Genomic DNA, 19,366 nt, shown 5'->3' on the forward strand with positions numbered 1-19,366 from the left:
TATAAACTCGTACTATTCCCTTTTTCATCATGAAGCTGAGCTCACGACAACCCCATCCTAATTAACATTGCCAATACACAGAGATTCACCTCATTCAGCTGATTCCCCTGTTGTACCCAAATGGTCATAAACCAAGACCAGCTCAAAGGAGTCCAAACAGGAACTTCCTGCAGGTACTGCGTGTTAAATCAGACTGGAGTAAGCCTTACCTCAAATCTTTCTATAGGATCCTCCTGTTGAGCTTGCTGCTCTCTCATGGTATGATATTCCTTTTCATATTTCTTCAGTTTCTTCTGGCTAATCTAAATTAAAGCAGCCCATTAGTTCCTGCCCAGAACATCAATAAAAGAACACAATTCACAAAGGGTTATGGGACAAGCTTTAGGCAACTCCTGACTTCTACAAAACACAGCTAATACCCTCACTTAGTTTTGAGTATCTAACCCTCAAGAGATGGTAAAAAATTCTATTCCACTCAATATCATGCCAGAAGCATTCCTTCTTCTGAGACTTTTGTGGAACACAGACAAGTTTTTGAAAGGCACCCACAGGAACATCCTGCCTGAGTTTTCCTTGGTGCTGCACAGGTACGTTTGATGCTCCAAATACTACAGTGGCTTCACAGAACAGATCACCTCGAAACCCACAAGATGTGTTTAAATTCTGAACTAGCACGATGCTGAGGTTACTTCAGCTGCTTTCTCAGCTGTAACATTTATCATCATGCAGAAGTCTGGTTTACTTTACATGAGACTGCAAATGCTGAAAGGGCAAGTGCAGGCTCAGCTGACATTTCTGCTAGTGTCACTCAAGCTCAGGAGAGAACAGTCCAGTCCCAGAGGTGCCGAGGTGTCTCAGCAAGCAGCAGCAACTAAGAGGCATGTAGGCTCTGTCCCCTGCTGCTCTGGGAAGCCAGAGGCTGGAATTATGTCCTCGGCTCTGACACACAACACTGGGAAAGTGACTCCCTCAGGGTCCCAGTTTCCTCTTCTTTGAGAAGGGAGAGAATGGTGGTGTTGAATTTGGTGTTTTGTACACAGTGTTCTAGTCCTACAGGGACAGAGAACCTGTAACAGATCTTGACCAGCACCTCTCCTTGCGTCACCTGTCAACTGTGCCAGATGCTACAATGGTTTGGCAGCACTGACCATGCCAAGACCACTGGCAGCACTTCACATGCAAGCCGGCATGCATCTAAATTAAATCTCTAGTATTAAAAATTGCTCCTCAATCTTTATTATTATTTCAGTAAACCAAATAAATTACAAGGCTTTGAAAGGCTTTGGGAAACACGTTAAATTCTACATGCATAAAAGACAGGAAAAATGGAAAACATGTTTAGTTTCTCTTATCTTTGGTTTTATCATTAACAACCTTACTTTGAATGAACAGTACAAAACTGGTAGCCAGGCTCCCTCTAGTGAGAGCTGCACAGGAACATTTCACTCTCCCTCAGCTGACATGTTTTGGAAGATGTCAGCCCGTTTATCTGGAGTCAGTCCAGCCACATCACAACTGCAGAAGTTATTCTTACTGAGCACTCCAGACAAACACCCGGAGTATTATTTACTGACAATGAAGCCAGTAACTCGAGTAGGTTGTTTCACTGCTCTGCCCCTACTCAAACACTGCCCAAATTATTGGGTTCCATACACCAAATCTCAAGCTATGTAAAGATTAGATCTTGAGAAGTGAGGCATCCAGCCACCTGAGAGGAAAGGAAGGCAGGCACACCTTTGTATTTTCATCTTATACTTTCCCAAGTGCATTAAACCAGTTTTGCCTTCAGATACCAATAACGAGGTGATCCAGAAAAGATTTGCTATTGTCACTCGTTCTGGACACTGGAGCCCTAGAGGGAACCATGTCCTGGGGAATTCATCAAGGCCTTTGGGTTTGCATGGTGTCAGAGAGCATAAGTGAACACTCAAGTCCCACCACGGCTTTTCAGAGCCCAGAAAGCAGCAGCAAGTTTGTTAACATTTGACAGCAACATTCAGGAGTGACTTTAAGAATCTAGTGTTGTCTCAAGCTGATCATTTACTGACCGCCTCTCCAGCAGAATGCTGTTGTAATCACAATGCCTCAGCCAGCCTAGTTCTCCCTTCCTATAAAAGATTTATTTTGACATCAGGCCCTTTTCTGCTCAAAAACACTTCCAGATACAGAGCAGGAGATTTCTACTGACAGCAAAGGACTTGTATTTTAGGTCAAAGAAAGCAATTACATGCAGCACTCACACTGGGGGCAACACAAATGGAGGTGACACAGAAGAGCCCAGCATCTGTGCAGAGGCCAGTAGCGCAGTCTGGATCTTCCCCATAACCTCCCCTTTAATCCCCCCAAAACACACAGTACTCAAGGAAGCAGTGGACAGCCTTGCTGTGTACTGCTCAGAGAAGGCTGTTTGCTTTAACTGCTTCAACACAGCACTGGGAACACAGGGAATTTTGGCAGAGTGGTAAGAGGAACAAGATGCTATTTGGAAACGTGAAAGGCAAACGCACCCATTACACATGATCTTAGCCAGATGCACATGAAACATCTGATCTGTGGCTAATGGTAAATGACTGGAGAGCTAAACCAGCTTTATTCTTGATAATTCCATAATTTCCACACTAGTTTCATATAAGATATACTTGAACTCTACACAGAACACTGTTATGTGCGCTGGTACTACACCAGGAGTACCAGATGCTTTGAAGCATACTAGGGAAGTTCTGTACTTACGTACTGATGCTGCAAAGAATTCCTCTAGTGAATCTTAAGGGAAAAGGATACTATGAACCATACCAGTGTGTTTGACTAAAAACTTGTCTACATGAAACTATAAAGAAAGATCACAGCTTCCTTAAAATACACTAAATAAATTATCAGTGTTCCATTTTAGAACTCAAACAGTTACATCCATAAAGAGGAATCAATAACCTCCTCACTGTAACTTTTCTTGGAAATGTGACTTTAAGGGCTTATTCCAAAGTGCCCACATAAAGCTTTAGTTACCGTATCTACTAATTAGAAAAGCAATTGACTTGCAGTTGTGAGGTAATGCAGTATTTGCTATATATAACTGGAGTCTTAATGTCAGAGGATGAAAATTTTATTACATAACTATATTTAAGAAATAGAACTTAGTGGGCAACTGAAACCTAAAAAACCCACCATCAAGCAAAAAGCCCTCCACAGGTTACCTCAGTAGTTCTAAAACACAGGAGAGCTCAACAGAATTTATTCAGAGCTCTGTAAGAAAATGGGAATTACTGAGATTAATTCACTTACGAGTCAGCATCTCTCTAGCACACCCCAAATTCTAGTTTCTATGTTTCTACTCTGTTCAAAAGAAGGCTTCTATAAGGACTAAAGAGCACATTTTACTGTGATGCATGGTTTCTGCTATAGAAATCATGGTTTAATTATCAGCAGTATTTCCTTAACATTGACTGTATGAACAGTTAATCAGTGATTTGTGAGAGAAGTCAAAGAGCTGTGACAATCCCACTAAAAGACAGTCTAGATGAGCTTGTGAGCCTCAAAGCTCTCTCGCAGAGAGCAGAAGGTTCTTACAAAGGTTCATGTTCAGAAATACCTGCACATCAACCACCGTACAGTACCTCAGAGCTCTGCTTCCAACCAGGACTTAACACTTGTGCCCAGTACTCAAATGAAAAGGCAAGAAGGAAGCAAATACTGTAAACCTCTCCCATGGGCTGCTCATGAAAAACAATGCTTTTTTGCATTATTAAAAGCTTCAGCTAACTGTGGCAGCTCTAGACAACATACGACTCAGCCAGCACTTTGTTTAATTTCAAGACCCTTTTTAGACTAGAGAGATCATAACAGATTAACCTGTTATTTTCAGCTACCTACAGTACAAGAGAAATAGGCTTGAATGGGAAATTAACTTAAAATGCTGTTTAGAAAACCAGCATCCATCCCCCAGCATAAACCAGTGACAAATCAAAACTCACACAGGGAATACAGAAACCTCAAGCTCATTTCCCAAGCTTGACTTGTGTGAAATTTTACATGCCATATTGTATTCCTTCATGTCCCCAGATGATCTGTACATCCATCAATGTGTTTTTAAAGAGCTCCCTATTGCAGTACATAAACATCACATGCACCCACAATTAAAAACAGCCATTTCCTGCCTGAAAGATTACTGTCTGTTTCTCTATTATTGACTCTGTTTTAAATGAAACCTTCCCACTACCTCTTGGTGAAAGATACTACACTGTTTACAACTACTACTGGAGGAAGATTTCTTTAAAGATCTGCAGAGTTGTCTGCAATTGTTTTATATTAGTGTCATTAGTCATTTAAGGTTGATTTTTTAAAGTAGTCTGATTTTAGTAGCACTGACTATTGCTTTCTGAGAGCTACTCTGGTTTCAGGTTCTCTAGGTGGGCTCATATCACTCTGACAATCTTGGGGCTTTACTGTGTTTCACTAAAGCATCTGCAATGTATTTGCATTTGCACAAGCAAGTTGCAAAGTTACAAATGGAGACAGAAATGGTACCCCTCAAAGACCTGGAGCTGCCATCACCACATCTTTACCTTCATATTACACGCTAACTCCATCAGCTTTTTTGCATTTTCTTCTGAACGGTATCTCTTGGGCAGCTGTACACGGAAGAATTTTAAAGCCCCTTCAAAGTCAGTCAGTAACAAATCATCCTTGGTAGTCTGGAGACAAGGAGAGAAAAACCAGTCACTGCAGAGCATGTTTTGTACAATTACTGAATTCCCAGAGACAATAATGCAACAACAGCTTTGTAAAGCTTCAGGAACGTAACTGCTGTTCAACCTTCTGCAAACAGTGGTGGTTTCTGCTTCTGCAACCCCAGCCCAAAAGCACTGTGCTGTCCAGGGCATGCCAGACTCCAGCACATGGCATACAGGAAGTTGTTAGCTTTACAAATAAAACCACAGTATTTTTGTAACAGGCATCCTAATTTCTTATATCATGCATGACAATTCAAAACACGCACTATAACATCGTATACTCACTTTTAATAATCCCAGTGCGACGTTAAAGATAACACTTATTCCCTGGAGAGAAAAATAATGACAAAACAAATTAATTTCTCAGTATTTGTAAGCCCGGATATTAATTTATTTGGTGGGGTTTGCTGTTTGTCCAGTTTCTGTGAAAAGGAGAACCAGGATGCAAGTGTAACAAAGAGCTATATTAAATCAAAGGCCCAGAGAATGACTTTGCAAACAATTAGGATAGTATCTTTACCTAAATATGAGTAGAAAAACAATGTTTCATTACAGGTTTTACTATCTCCTTAGTAGCCTGAAACTCTGAAATGATGAAGGCATTATTGTGTATTTTGTCACTACTTATTAGAAGTGTTTTATTTGAAATGTTCAATTAAACACAAACAGTTCCTATAGTCAGCAGTAACACATACCTTCCTAAGGGGTACCTTTGATAATCAAGGCACGTTGCTCATCTTATTTCATGATTCTCTCTTTCTTTTTCCACTTAATTATTCTTTCACCATTACTTCACAATGATAAAAAGAAAATCCTTAACACTTCACTATGAACACATTTACTATTTATGAATTGAAAATGTGTTTCTAAACAAACAGAACTGATTTTCTTGATACCATCTGTTGCTTTCTGTTACATTGGCATATGGACAAAAAAGGCACCGGATAGATGCACAGAAAGGGTAAAACCATTGACCAGGAGGTTTATGAATGCTGAAACCCTTCAGTACAGGAAATGCAGACAAACTGCATGTCCACAGGAACAACTGCGGACCCAGTGAAGAATGGATGCATAATGGTAACCAGCGAGTAAAAAAGCAAATCATTCAGTAACTCAAGGATGCTTCAGTACAAAATGTGATTTGTTCACTTATTTTAATAAGCTCTCATTCAAATCACTTACCAGCATAGTACCAAATATACTGTTCCAAACATGATTACACACAAAATCTCGGTGTAAAGAATTTTGCTCTCTGAATAGATGCTGTTAAATATAAAGAGACTTCAAGTCTTCAGGGGAAAGAGCTCCAAGCTTGTTAAATTACCAGCATGAGAGTTAGCTGGGCAATTTCATACACAAAGGCTTCCATGCAATTATTGTAAAAAAACAAAAAGAAGTTATCATTGTGTGTAATACAATTAACAACAGAGGAATCCACTATTTGTAAATTAACTCTCATCCCATGAGCATTCTACAGAATCTCACAGAGATTCAACAGTGTTATAAGAAATAGGAGATTATAATCTTTTGCATAGACATTGACTCCTAATTTGTATGTTTAAAATGCCAAGAACTCTTTTTCATTGCAGAAACATAACACTTCTGCATAAAAATAATTATCACATGCCTAGCTCTGAAAGAACAGATAGTAACAAGGACATGAATCAAGATAGTGAGAAACTGTCAAAGTTAATAGCAGCACAAGTCCCCAATTATAACACATACCTCACATAAGAGTAAGTCAATAATATGGAAGACCATGTAGAGAGGGAATTTTGCAGTGAAGAGGGTAAGGAACCACTGGGAAGCATACATGTGTGCTTCAAGGCTAATGTCCAGAAAGTGGTTATACAGATCAGGAATGTATTCCTAATAATAAAAAACACACAGAAATATTGAAGGTTAATTGCTACTATTTTGGAACTGTAGCTGAAATCCCAAAGTAACAGAAATCAGCAGGGTAGTGTGACAATCAGGGCAACAAGGCAGGTTTCTGGATCCACCCATGCCCTTGTAAGGATGGCAAAATCTTGTCCCAGTGTGGATACTCAGAAGCACAGTAGGTCACATTCACAATGAGTCCAACCACCACAGTTGTCTCAAGTCAACATTCTCTAGTCTTAAAATACCTCCTATATGGATAGTCCTCACTCTTTACCCTTACTAAGAGGTCACAAATGCTTCATGCACGTTTGAACACCTACCTGCATGAGGCGCTCCAGCTGATAGAACTTGCAGTGCAAATCTTCAAAGTTTTGTTTGAAAAGTTCCCTGAGTCCATAATCAAACATGATTTTGACCAGAACACTGAAAGCTTGCTCCTCAGGCATCTGCAAGAGAGGAAAGTGTAGTTATCACACAACACTTCAATCTTTCATATTGGTTCCATTTGCCCTTCCCTCCCTTCTCCTCCCTCTCACAGAGAAGCTAAGTTGTCGCTACTCTAATCTGGCCCTATCCAGTTTAAAAATAAACAAAATATTAACACACAAAACGAGGCCCAGTGTTGTAAATGGCACTTCATCCTTATTCTGTGGAATAAACCACCTCTCAATCACTCAACTAAAAAGTCATCTTTCAGAAATCAAGACCAAAGCAGTTTCCTGTGTTCCAAATCATGGCACAATCAGAATCTTACAGATTTTGAACAGCCTAACCCTTTGTTACCTATGCACCAAAGACAAGAGCAGTATTACTAGAGGATGTTAAACAGGATCTTTTCTTTATTCTCACTATTTACCTTTTAAAATTACATTATTACATTTGATGTTTATTTATTAGATGGCATGAATAAGAGAGACCAGTAATTGCTAACAGAAGTTCCACACATCACAACTCAGCATTGGTTTGGGCAAATTCAGTATCCATTTCCTGCCAAAAACTGAAGTAACACTCATCAAAGCTCATCAGTGTTTAGACATTTTCCCCTGACATCAAAATTCAGTTTTCAGGTCAATCACTTGTTCCTGTAAAGAACAGAATATCCATCTCAAGTATTCTATTATTAATCAGCAGATGGAGTTTGTTAAAACTGAAAACTTTGCTGAGACGTTCCCCAGACTGGTAGTGAAGGACCTGCAGAAACTTCATTTCCTTTTCTGCCACACTTCTTTTTAATATTTATCTTCCCTAGCAGCCACAGTCCAAGGGCTGACTTCAAAGAGAATCAAGTAAAAAGAACCTTATTTGAAATTTAGCCTTTTTAAATGCATACATTATTCACAGAAGCAACAGCTATTGTTAAAGGAACAACTCTAGAATAAACATGCAATGGATATTAAAAAAATGGACATATGACAATGAAAAAGCTAAAAGAAAGCACGTGTGTGTCAGTAAAAGTGTCCAGTTCTCCTATGAGAAAGTATCACCCTTTCTGATCTGATTCAGTGTAGTAATAAAGAATTAACCGCTCATCAAGTAAGTCTTTCAGATTACAGCTACAAAGAACTAAAAGGTTGTCATCATTAATGATCTGGCTTTTGTTTCGGAAGAATGGAGTTTACAATCTCTTCTATATCCTCCACTGACTTCACAGCGTTATGGAACATCCTCCACTGAAGACCAGACTTCCTCTTCCACTCAAAACTGCAGAGAAGTCTTCAGACCTAGTTTTCTACAGTAGCAACAACCATCAAAAAGCAGCTGGGAAAAAGAAACCTCACAACATTACTGGGCTTAGGAACTCTGCTTGGTTTCAACTACCCATGTCTGAATAGAAACACTGACGAACAGCAGATGTTACTCTGACAAAGAATGGTCTATAAATAATTTGTACAAACTTCTAATCCTCTCCCGTTTCCCAAGTGTGAGTAAATCTAAAAGTTTTGCTTCTGATACAGAGTAACCATAAATCTCTAGCTTCCAACACACAGCAATTAAAGGATATTACTCCGATGAGATCACTTCTACCAACAATAATTAGTTTCAAAAAAGCAGAAATTGGCATCATTTTAAAAATTAGACTATTATTGGATCCTTCACTAACCCCGTAAGCCAAGAGCCACAAAAGCGTACAAGACAACAGCCCACATACACAGGACGTTGTTCAAAGCTCTGAGACCTGGTAAACTGACTTCCCATCAATGTCATGAATATACTCTCTGTGTACAAGACATGGCAATTATCACCATCCATTCTTTTGGAATCACCATTCTGACTGATTCCAATAGAAATGTCTGCTAAAAAGCTTAAATCTGACCTTGAAACCCTTTAACAGCAACATTTACAGTGTTGTCCTTATACACAAATTCCATGCCTTCTAGTGACCATGAGCACAAGCCTACACAGTTTCATATGAAAGGGGTCCTAAAACAGGAACACAGTGACATGAATGCTGACTGTAGACAGGAGTCATTGGGAATACCACAGTATGTTTTAAACAATGTACTCTTCTCTGTCTAAAACTACATTATTATTGACCAACATATAAATGGATACGTGACCTGCAACCCTGGTAGTTCAGGAGTTACCAATGTTTGTTCTAGGCAAGAAGAGCAATATTTATTCTTAAGCTTAAAACAAACATGGGGAAAATCCCCACCACTTACATGTAGAAGCAGCACAGCAGCAAGAAATGATTGGCCTTGACAGTAGCCAATCTCTTCATCATAGACAGAGTAGGCCTAAAAAAAGAATCAAGACTTTACAGTGTGTCTGTATTGAGCTACAAGCACAAAGAAAACAAACCACTGCACTGAACATTTTCACAGGGTGCATCAGTTGCCACTCTAATGAAGAGAAAACCTGTATGAAAACCAAACTGTGATATACCATAGAATCATAGAATATGATACTTATACTGCCACAATATAGGGGCAGTAGCTGGTTACAGTGATGCACCAAGAAGGCTGCAGCATATTAAACCATCTATCTGAGTGCTTTTACCTCTGAACGGGTGCTACAGGGACATTAGCAAGAGGGAGAAACACTAGGGACACAGAAGAAAGTGCTGGAAGCTTAAAACATTCCAGTTCAGATAACTGAATACAACAATAAGATGTCCAGTTTTGCTAATTTCTTCCTTTTAATAAGCAACTTCAGTGCATGCCCATGGCTTTATAACATTGATTGGAGGTGCACAGTTATCTCCAGTTTTAAAGGAACTATATATGACAACAGCAGCTTATGGCATACCTTACATGTAAAGGACATACCCAACATCACAACATTTCTGTTTCAAGAGGCAACATCAGCGCCATTTCCTGTGTGTGTTCCTAATTTCACCAGCACAGCTGAGACAATACTGACAACTAGGGAGCATGCTGCAGCCAAAAGTGAGCTGCTCTTGCTCAGGATGGAATTAGCCCTCATCTCCATCACAGCATATAATTTGCCCAATAATTCGGGCTGACATGTCTGGAATCCCTTGAAGTACAAACACCTTAGTGCTCAGGAATCCAGAAGGGCTTATTACTTTAGCTCTATCTGAATGGCACTATAACTAGCTCAGCATCTACAATGAAGAATCAGTGACTCTAGTGCCAGAGTCTCTCTCTGTGGCACAGTTAGTGGTAATACATACACATTCTTCTCAGGTAACAGTTACATCTGTCAATGATGTTAAACACAAGTCACCAAAAACAGTCAAGAAGAATTAAAAGAATACCTTGCATATTTTGTACAGGGAGTCCTGGCCATCTCCCCCAGTGTCTTTAAAATAATCATGAGCAGGGAACGTTCGATTGATGTCTCTGGTGATAGCACTGTCCTGTGGAGACTCCTATTAGGAAAAAATAAAGAAGTAAATTAAAACACATCAAAGGAATATAAATTGCAAAATGCTGGGCCTGAGAGTTCAGAGACTGGCACTGTGCTCTGTGCACTGTTCTAAATTTAACAAAAGCCAGTCTACTCAACCAGAACAGGCTGCCTGCAGGCTGGCAGCTCCAGATCACAATCTTGATAGATTTGGTTACTAAAGCACATCTGGGAACGGTCAGTGAGTGGCAGAAAAAGCACACACACAAGTGTTGCAGGACATTGCAATGCAGATAGCAGCCTTTCCCCGGAGACTTCTGAATGCAAACACTGCCTGATCGCATTTCTTTTATCTCCCAGCTGTGGAGAGGAACAATCAATTGCAAGCAGCTCCATGTTGCTGTCTGAATTCTGTCCCTTAGGTTCAGCTGGAGAAACCGCTCTACATCCCCTCCACAGAATCAGACAAAAGAACAGTAGAAAACTGAGCGTATGAGCCCAAGAAAGACAATATTGGACAGAAAACATTATATAATGCAGCGACAGTCGCCTGTAGAAGCCGAGCATTTCAGCATGAGGAAGGTGGCACTTTGTTCCCTACATGGCTCTAATGCAATCAGTTTCAGATGCCTTTGACGTTTGGAGAGCTGAACAGTAACAAGCTGCATACAATTAAGAAAACCAGTAAATGTGAACAATGGACTGAAAGGCCAATTGGAAGAAACACCAAGAAAATGCATCAAGGGCGAGTCCTACATAAAAGCCAGTGAGAGCTCCTGGTAGAGATGAAAGGAATTTGACAAAGTGGAACAATTAAATACAGTTTTAACTGTGTGACTTAAACACCAAGCCATCTCCATGAAATTACTTGCAATACTGGCTTCAAACAGTCCACTGAGGATGGTGGCTTACAAGGAATCCTAGTCCTACCTTGGAGAAGTAGCCAGAAAAAATGTTTCCAGAACATAGAAGGAAGAGGTTTGTGTCAGACACAGCACATAAGCACTTGTGAATAATGTCCAGTTTAAACCCAATTTGCCCTCTACAACAGAGTCACACTCCAAATGGGAAAATCAGTAGATGCCATTCCCACAGCAAGGTCTTCTTCAGTCTCTGTCAATACTGGACAAACGACCGAGCGAGATGTTCTGATCCATCTCATTCAGTTCAGATTGAAACTATTTCGAGCTTAGTCATTGAAGTCAGAGCTCACAGCACTGCAAGGGAAGATATCCACTGAAAACAGAAAACTCTCCCACCTCAGGAGCAAAATGAAGCAGTTTGCTTATTTCAGAAGCCAACGAAAACAGCTCATATCCATCACACGGCCTCCTTTGGTACAAAACCCAATAGTACGTAGTATGTATTTTTAAAGCTCACACCTAACAGTGACACAAGTGAAAAACCTACTAAGTGGGCACAGAGAAAATAGCTGTCAAAAGATCTGACGCAGTTCCCAAACCTTTTACTTTACAAGGAACATTTACGCAAATTGGAAAATTAAGCAGCTTCTTCATGAGGATGGAAATGGGTTGCTGAAATAGGCTGTAAATCTCCATCACCAGAGGTGTCCAAGACTCAACTCAAGAGGGCTGCGAGCGACCTGATCTGGTAAGACCTGCTTTGAGCAGGTTGGACTAGATGATCTCCAGAAGTCCCTTCCAACCCAAGTTATTCTATGATTAGGGTACAACAGAAACCACTCCTTCAAGCTGGCTTTAAAACGCTTAATTCACCCAGCATGTGACAGGCAATCTCAGTAGGTCTCTTGAATCTGAAATAGTGCTCAGCATGTCAAGTGAAAAGAATTGGAACTGACCTCTGCAATTTCAGAACTGCTTCTACAATTTCATGCCATATTTTGTGATGCCTGGTTAATCAGACTTCAGATTTTGCATGGATGTGTTTCACCATGTTTTGTACCTTTTGAGGCAGTCATGACCCAGCTATTTTCTAACTGATTACCATAACCATAGCCATAATCCAAATTGCCAAAATAAAACTGAAACAAAACCCCTCTGTTTTTCTGTAGGCATTTATATTTGCCTATGATTGGTTCCTCTTCCCACTATTTCAAAGACGACTTTCCTGGATAGCTAATGAGAACAAGAGCTCCTTGGCAGTGGGAATCATTTGAGAAGATGACACAATAGTGATCAAGCACCAACGCTAGTGGAAGGGTCAGAGATTCCCATGTGAGGTGGCTTCCTTAGCAGTGACTAGACACACAAAAAAGCCAATCTTCTTCACATGTGAGATCACCACGTAGCAGTGTCCAGGTTAACACTGCAAATATACAAGATGCTCTGTAGAAGCCCAACAGAAGAGCTATTTTATTTTTAAAAGAGGTTTGCTATATCCAAATAGCCTGTGTTTGTTAGACAAATAGAAAAAAGGTTAGAAGTAAAACAGATAGTACAGAAGTACATGATATAATCAGTGTGAAGATAATTAAATGCAGCTTTTAGTTGCTCTTTTTCTTCATAAAACGATACTGCAAACAAGAAGAACAGAATTACCACAGTGTACTTCATTTTCTCTTCTGATTTTAATCCAAGGTTAATGCTCCTCTCTGTGGCTTAATACAGACATTTCATTAGGAAAGCATTACACTGCTGCTAGAATCAAGTTACAGGACTGTTTTGGAAATTACATCAAAAGTACTGTTAGCATTTCAGTTTGATAATAATTAACATGCCGAAGAGGTCCATCTCATTATAATGAAAACAGAAACAAAATCCAATGCTAAATAAATTTCATCTAAATGTAAGCCTTTCAAGTCAGCAAAGACAAGTACAAGAATGTCTGGCTGTTGGCTTCAGCTGGTTTTGCAAGTAGAGAAAGACAACACTCAGAAACAATTCTGAGAACTTTACAGCGTGTGAATACAGTCTCAGGGATAACTTTTAGTTTCCTTAAAGTTTGCAAAGCTGAATTAAAGCACTCAGCTTTGCAGGAGCAGGGTTACTGTTCACTGCTAATGCCAATATGTGGTACCAAACAAGTGGGTTTATCTCTGAGTGTTACCTGTGTTCTGCTGCAATGGCAAAATAAGCTTAAATCCACTTGTCCTTTAATCCACTTAGTTAATAGCAGAGACCAAAGCATCTGGTTGGAAACTCTTAGGAGAGGCTTCTCAAACAAATCACCCATTATGACTAAAGAGAACTAATTAGTGGCCTCTCTCTGGCTTTGCGTGACTTGTTCAGCACTTGACTCCCGTGTTTCAGTACAATTCCTCAAGTAATCTGGAGCACTGGTTCCTGCAGCTGAAGCACAGCTTGGGGAGAGAAAAATCAACGGAAATGATAAGGTTTAAAAAATGTTTTTCAACCCCTGGCTTTGAAATCTCCCCATTAGTACAAACTGCTGCAATCCAGGCATTGTGTAACCTTTTCTTTACTCCTATTTTTATACCTTGCTGTGAGAATTGGCTCAATGGGCAATTTCTCATGCTTTCAGGGGACTGGGAACTGAAGGAAACCCTTCTGAACCCACACCCTTCACAAACTGGGATAGAAAAATAGAAAGCTAAGAATGACAGGAAGAAAAAGAAAGTAATAAAGAAAACAGCATGGAAAACAGCCATGAGAACTGAGGCGAGTGTAGCAAAGATTAGAATTCTCTCAACAGTTTGCTGCTCCAAAGGAAAGCAGGAAAATGTGGATGCTCAGACTAAGAACATACCCTTCCTCCCCCTCTTTAATGCACTTTAAAATACTAGGGGAGTTATACTGGAAACCTTCCTTTCCAATTGATTGAGAAAGAAGCTACGTGTGTAATTATGGAAACCAGGATGCAGTGCAGCAGATAAAGCTCATCTGTTGTACCAGCCTGCATATAAAAGCATACCGGTTCCCACCTCCTAAACTGGACACAGTAAGAAGACATTTTCCTTGTGTTTTCATGATCTTCCCAGGATCTTCAAGCCATACCACGCAGTTAGAAACTTGATCAACATGATCAGACCGAGAATTGTTACTCTAGAAGCCTTTTTTCTGTAGCTTAAGCCACAATTAGAAGACATGGAAGAGCTGGAGCTCCTCTTCATGAGGCTGATCTGCTTGTAGTTCACGGCAGCTCAGGTTTATTCCTTCTAATCCCCTACATAAACCCAAGAGGATGAAGAAGCAGCAGCAACAAATTGCTGAAGGGACAAGATCTGTGATGAAAAAACCACAGAGATAAGAGATGTCCAGAGAAGCAGAGGAAGTTGCCTGCTTGAAATGGTTTGACACCCAAAGCCCAACTCCTGTTACACCAGGTTACTGGGGAAATCCAATGGGGGCATAAAATATAAAAGCCTTCAGCTAGACACAGGTTGACTTCAAAATCAACATAAACACGGGAAAATGGAGGTCCAAACTTCAGATTTCCCCCTACCCCCACCCCCAGAATGATTCAAATGATTCAAAATATGGAAATGTGCTCACGGGGGTGAGTTTCCCAACACATCCACCACAAAACCCAAACTGTCGGATTCCCACTCTTGTCACAATGGGACTGATTTTCACACTGCAGCTATGTTTTAGGAAGGTCAGAGCAGCACGTGGCATGGTGCTGCAAGGTGCAGAGAAGCCAGTCAAGAGGGCACCGAGCCAGCTGACAGCTTCAGCAGTTGCAATAAGCAGAAAAAGCCCAAACTCTCTGAAACATTCATGGGCAGGAACAAGGGTAATATTGCAACAATAAGTTATTTCGAGCAGATCTGTACATTATAAACAGGTCTGAAAACATTAAAAAGGTCTTTTGACAGCTATTCTCAGTGTTAGCAGGATACTGTGTCACCAGCTCTATGCTGCAGGGTGGTGGCATTCCCAAGATGACTTCATATTTAGACTGACTTTCACACAGAGTGCATTTCCTGCATTTGTCTTCAACTAAACCACTGTGAGAAGGTGCTGGTAAGAAGAATTACACCTGTTAGAGAGTCCTTAAGGAAACAGCACAAATCCCACTCTCAAGGCAAGATACGTGTAACCTTCTCACAACAAATAATGCCCACAGAATGTATTACCTGGATTTAGCACTTACCATGCACAAATAAATAGTATTTGTGGAAAAAACCTGAATAATGTAGACCAATTTGGAATGGTTAGCTGCAATTTGATACAATAGTGCATTGATACAGCATACTTTCAGCCCAAATATGGCAATATAGTGCAATTCTAAAAATAAAAGTGAATCCCTTGTGATATCCAGCCCTTTCGCTGTGTTCGTTTCCTTTTAGGGCTCAAGTTTCCCACAGGAAAATTATAGAGAGGAGTTTGCCTACAGTGCCCTCCATCATGTATGGATAAAGCATAAACACAGAACGCATGCTGGAAGGTTCTCCTGCTCTTGGCTATTACGTTCAAGCCACACTATTTAGAGCAATCAAGATAAGAGGAGAAAACCCCACCCACTCCCCTAGGAACCCACGTTTATCAGCTCAACTACATAGAAGTCATCCGAGACAAGACGTGAAAACATGTGACGTATCATTTATTTCTTAAATGTATTTATGATCCATTCAGACCGTTCAAATAAAGTGTACAAGTGCATTTCAGAATAAAAAACTACACTCTTCACACAGCTCTGGAGAACACTACATTTCATCAAGAAACTTGAAGCAAAAAACTTCCTATTAAACCACCCATGCATCCTTTGGCTACAATAATATCACTGATCAACAAGTACTGCTATTCAAATTCTGAGTTTCCCTTTAAAGAGAAGGAGCATCCCAAAATATGCTACCCCTTCCAGAGGCCTCTCTTTAAAGAGAGAATAGTAAATAAATTAGCTAGGCTTTTAGGCAAAACAGTAAGGCTACTTAGTACTGTTGATGCATGATCCATACATTTGGAGAACAGGCAATCCTAGGCTATGTGAAATGCGTCAACAGCCCTTGAAAGTTTAGTAGTATCAAGATTACATCAATCCAGAACAAATGGCAGACAAAAAAATGGAACCAGTGGAACAATCACTGAAGAATGTGCAGTTTCTCTTAGGATGGGAAGTGCTGATAACAGAGTCAGAAAAGTGTTTATAAAATTCGCTAAGAACCACATTGACATCCTTAAAATTACATATTGTACAAAGCCTGAAACTGTGTGACTGTACCACTACTGCCACGGTGAACTGCTTGGGTTAAAACACACATCTATGTTTATTTTACATATATATGTGTGGATATGTGTGTTAAATACATATATTTTACATATACATGTGTATATGTATTTTAAAGCAAGTGATTTAACATGGCAGTAATGGTACAGTCACACAATACACATATATATATATAAGTATGTACATCTACAGCAATAAGGAAACAAGCCAAGAGACGTATGACACAGCTGGGGAACAGATCATCTCAAAGGGAATAATACATTTCTTTGAGTTTTAACAGCTCATAGCAAAATTACCTCTTGGAAATAATTATGCAAAGATTGAGAATCAGATATTTACATGCTTCCGATTTATCTCGTTCCATTTAATATTGAAAAATATGCAAGTATTATTTTAAATCAGTAACATTTGTCATTTTTGGCTCAACTGTAGTTTTGCTTATTATTAGTCTTAGTTGAAAAAATCAGCTACAGAAATGTCTATTAAAATGATGGGGCAGAAGAATCCCTCTCCCCTGTATTTTAACAGCAATTCTGAGTTGGCACAAAATACGTAATTCTGGAGCCACAATAACTCTTCCTCAGCTGCCCTGCATCCCCAACCCCCAATTCACCACCTCCCCCTTCCCTGCAGAGTACAGAACAGGGCAAACCCCAGCAGAGATGAGGAACATCGAGGAGCACAGCCCGAGCCCCTGGTACTCCCCACTGTGCCAGAATTAAACACAGCATTAGAGAGTCTTAAGAGTCAGACTGACTCTAATTCACCTGTTTGCTTTTCTAATCTGCTTTGGTGGATTTTTTCCCTATTTCTTTATAGCAGGGGTTTCACGCTCACACCTCTTTCTCATCTTTTAATACGAAATGATTTCCAGCATTAAAAGGTGCACAAAGTTCTTACAAACACACACAAACACATCCTTACCTGTGATTTTGTCTATTTTTTTGCCTTCTCGCTAACACTCAGGAATAAACTAACAGTTGTAACACTACTCGTGTAAGGAGCTGGACTCAAAACTCCTCGTAACAACCCTCTGACAAATGTCAGATCTCCACAGAACACACTGAACTAATCTCACCAGTGGCTTTTGCTGTACCAGTTACCATGAGGGCAGAAGGAGACGGGTGGGACACAAGGAAAAGCGAGCATCCTTTAAAGTAAGACTGCTCCACCGTGTTTCATTCAGCACAGCAACCTAAAAGCACATGCACGCACAGCCTCCCGTGCTTGCAGTTTAATTGTAAACAGCATGTGGAAAAAACAGAACCATTAAAAAAGGTACTAAGACAATTCTGAAATCCCTGAAGAAAAGACATACCCACGAGTATTAAGAACAGTAAAAAAGCTCATCATTAGCAATTGCAAACTCGTTTCCATCCTGTTGCATTCATTAGAGGAATACAAAATTGAATCTAGTGTTTACATGCTAGAATTACAATAGAAAGTAGATTTCAAAGGTTACACATGGAGAGAAATTTATCAGCATAGGAACCTGCAAAACACTGTGCTGTACAGCATTTCTGGAGACAGAAGTCTGTGAAGACAACGTATGCAACTGCAAATCCTTTCAGACAGTTCAAAAGCATGGCTGGAGGTAATGCTGCTTCCTGTTATCTGAAAGGATTAACTGCACCATTATTTTTAGTAGGTTTTAATGACAATTTCACCTCAAGAAATACCTAACCCCTCCAAAACCGAGGTGATCAGAAACACACAGGTACCTTACAGCCCTCAGGGGGTTTATTTCTTTGTACACTAAACATCAAGTCATTCGACAGCATCCACAGAAAATGTTTCTTTAAAAATGTCTTTATGAAATACTTTCAATACTCAGTAATGCTAATATTTAAAAATACTTCACAGTGTGGTACTAATGTAACTTCATCAAACGAGCAACTCGAGTTAGCTAAAGCTCAAAGCCTTACATTATATTAAAATAGTCCAAAGATTTCACACGCACACACACACACAAAATCACTAGCACTATAAATATACCTAAGCCACTTTAGTGCAAAGTCTGGTTTTGCTTCCCCTGACAAATCCCTCTATATTCCTGCCAGCATATTAAAATGTCATCCTTTACTAATCTAATTATTGATTTTCAAGGATTCATTTACAGTTGAAATCCCAGAAGAACTTTTTTCAATTTACCATAAAAGCAATGACTTGGTTTATTAAGCATCTGATTGCTCGTATCACGTGACTGGTGTAACATGTAAGAATGACTCGCATATGCACAGCAAGATTTGAGTTCATCTTTACAAGGAGTTACTTCAATTTATTTAACTTAATTAAACGACTCCAGTAGTGACCACCAGAGAGAAGCCAAAGCCTTGAGTTACAAAACTGCTATCCTCATCTGACAAATTCATAAAAAGAAAGGAGTGAGAACAAGAAGTTTGGACTCCTTTTTGCCTTCCTGACAGCCCAAAGGTACCTTCGTGCTGTACCCCAGGAGCTGTGCAAAATTCCAACTATACCCTAATGCAATGTGCATCCAACTGAGCACTCCTAAAAACTTCTTAGCAAATAGAGCTGCTGGTTCTCAACATTCCCACAGTGACCTGGCCTCCTGGTCTCCCCCCAGAGCAGCGCCTGCACCTCCTTCGATCGGCTCCCCCCCAACCTCCTCAGCACAAACCAAGGATGACTTTAACATCTTCTGTTTCTCTGGTTAAGTATCCACAAATTCACCAGCTAGAGAATCAGTTCTGACAGGACAGATTGCTGAAGTACACCAGAGGCTGTAAATAAACAACCTGGACCAGGACACAGGAACATTAACTTAGGTTAATGTTTTCATTAACTGCTAAAGCTCAAGAGATGCAAATACG

General features: G+C 40.0%; 1 protein-coding gene across 1 annotated transcript; it reads right to left on the bottom strand.

The window, feature by feature from the left end:
- Positions 1–209: 209 nt before the first annotated feature.
- On the bottom strand, positions 210–12,398 carry LOC104409690 (rab GTPase-activating protein 1-like; the record flags this gene model as incomplete). Its single annotated transcript, XM_010019633.1, has 8 exons — positions 12,390–12,398; positions 10,333–10,446; positions 9,275–9,349; positions 6,932–7,057; positions 6,453–6,596; positions 5,013–5,054; positions 4,560–4,688; positions 210–302 (listed from the first exon to the last, which is right to left on the bottom strand). Coding segments are annotated over exons 1-8 (732 nt in total), but the record flags the coding sequence as incomplete, so codon positions are not given.
- Between the last annotated feature and the right edge of the window lie 6,968 nt (positions 12,399–19,366).

Source organism: Nestor notabilis, unplaced genomic scaffold (genome assembly GCF_000696875.1).
Source record: "Nestor notabilis isolate BGI_N333 unplaced genomic scaffold, ASM69687v1 scaffold21198, whole genome shotgun sequence".
NCBI lineage: Eukaryota > Metazoa > Chordata > Aves > Psittaciformes > Psittacidae > Nestor > Nestor notabilis.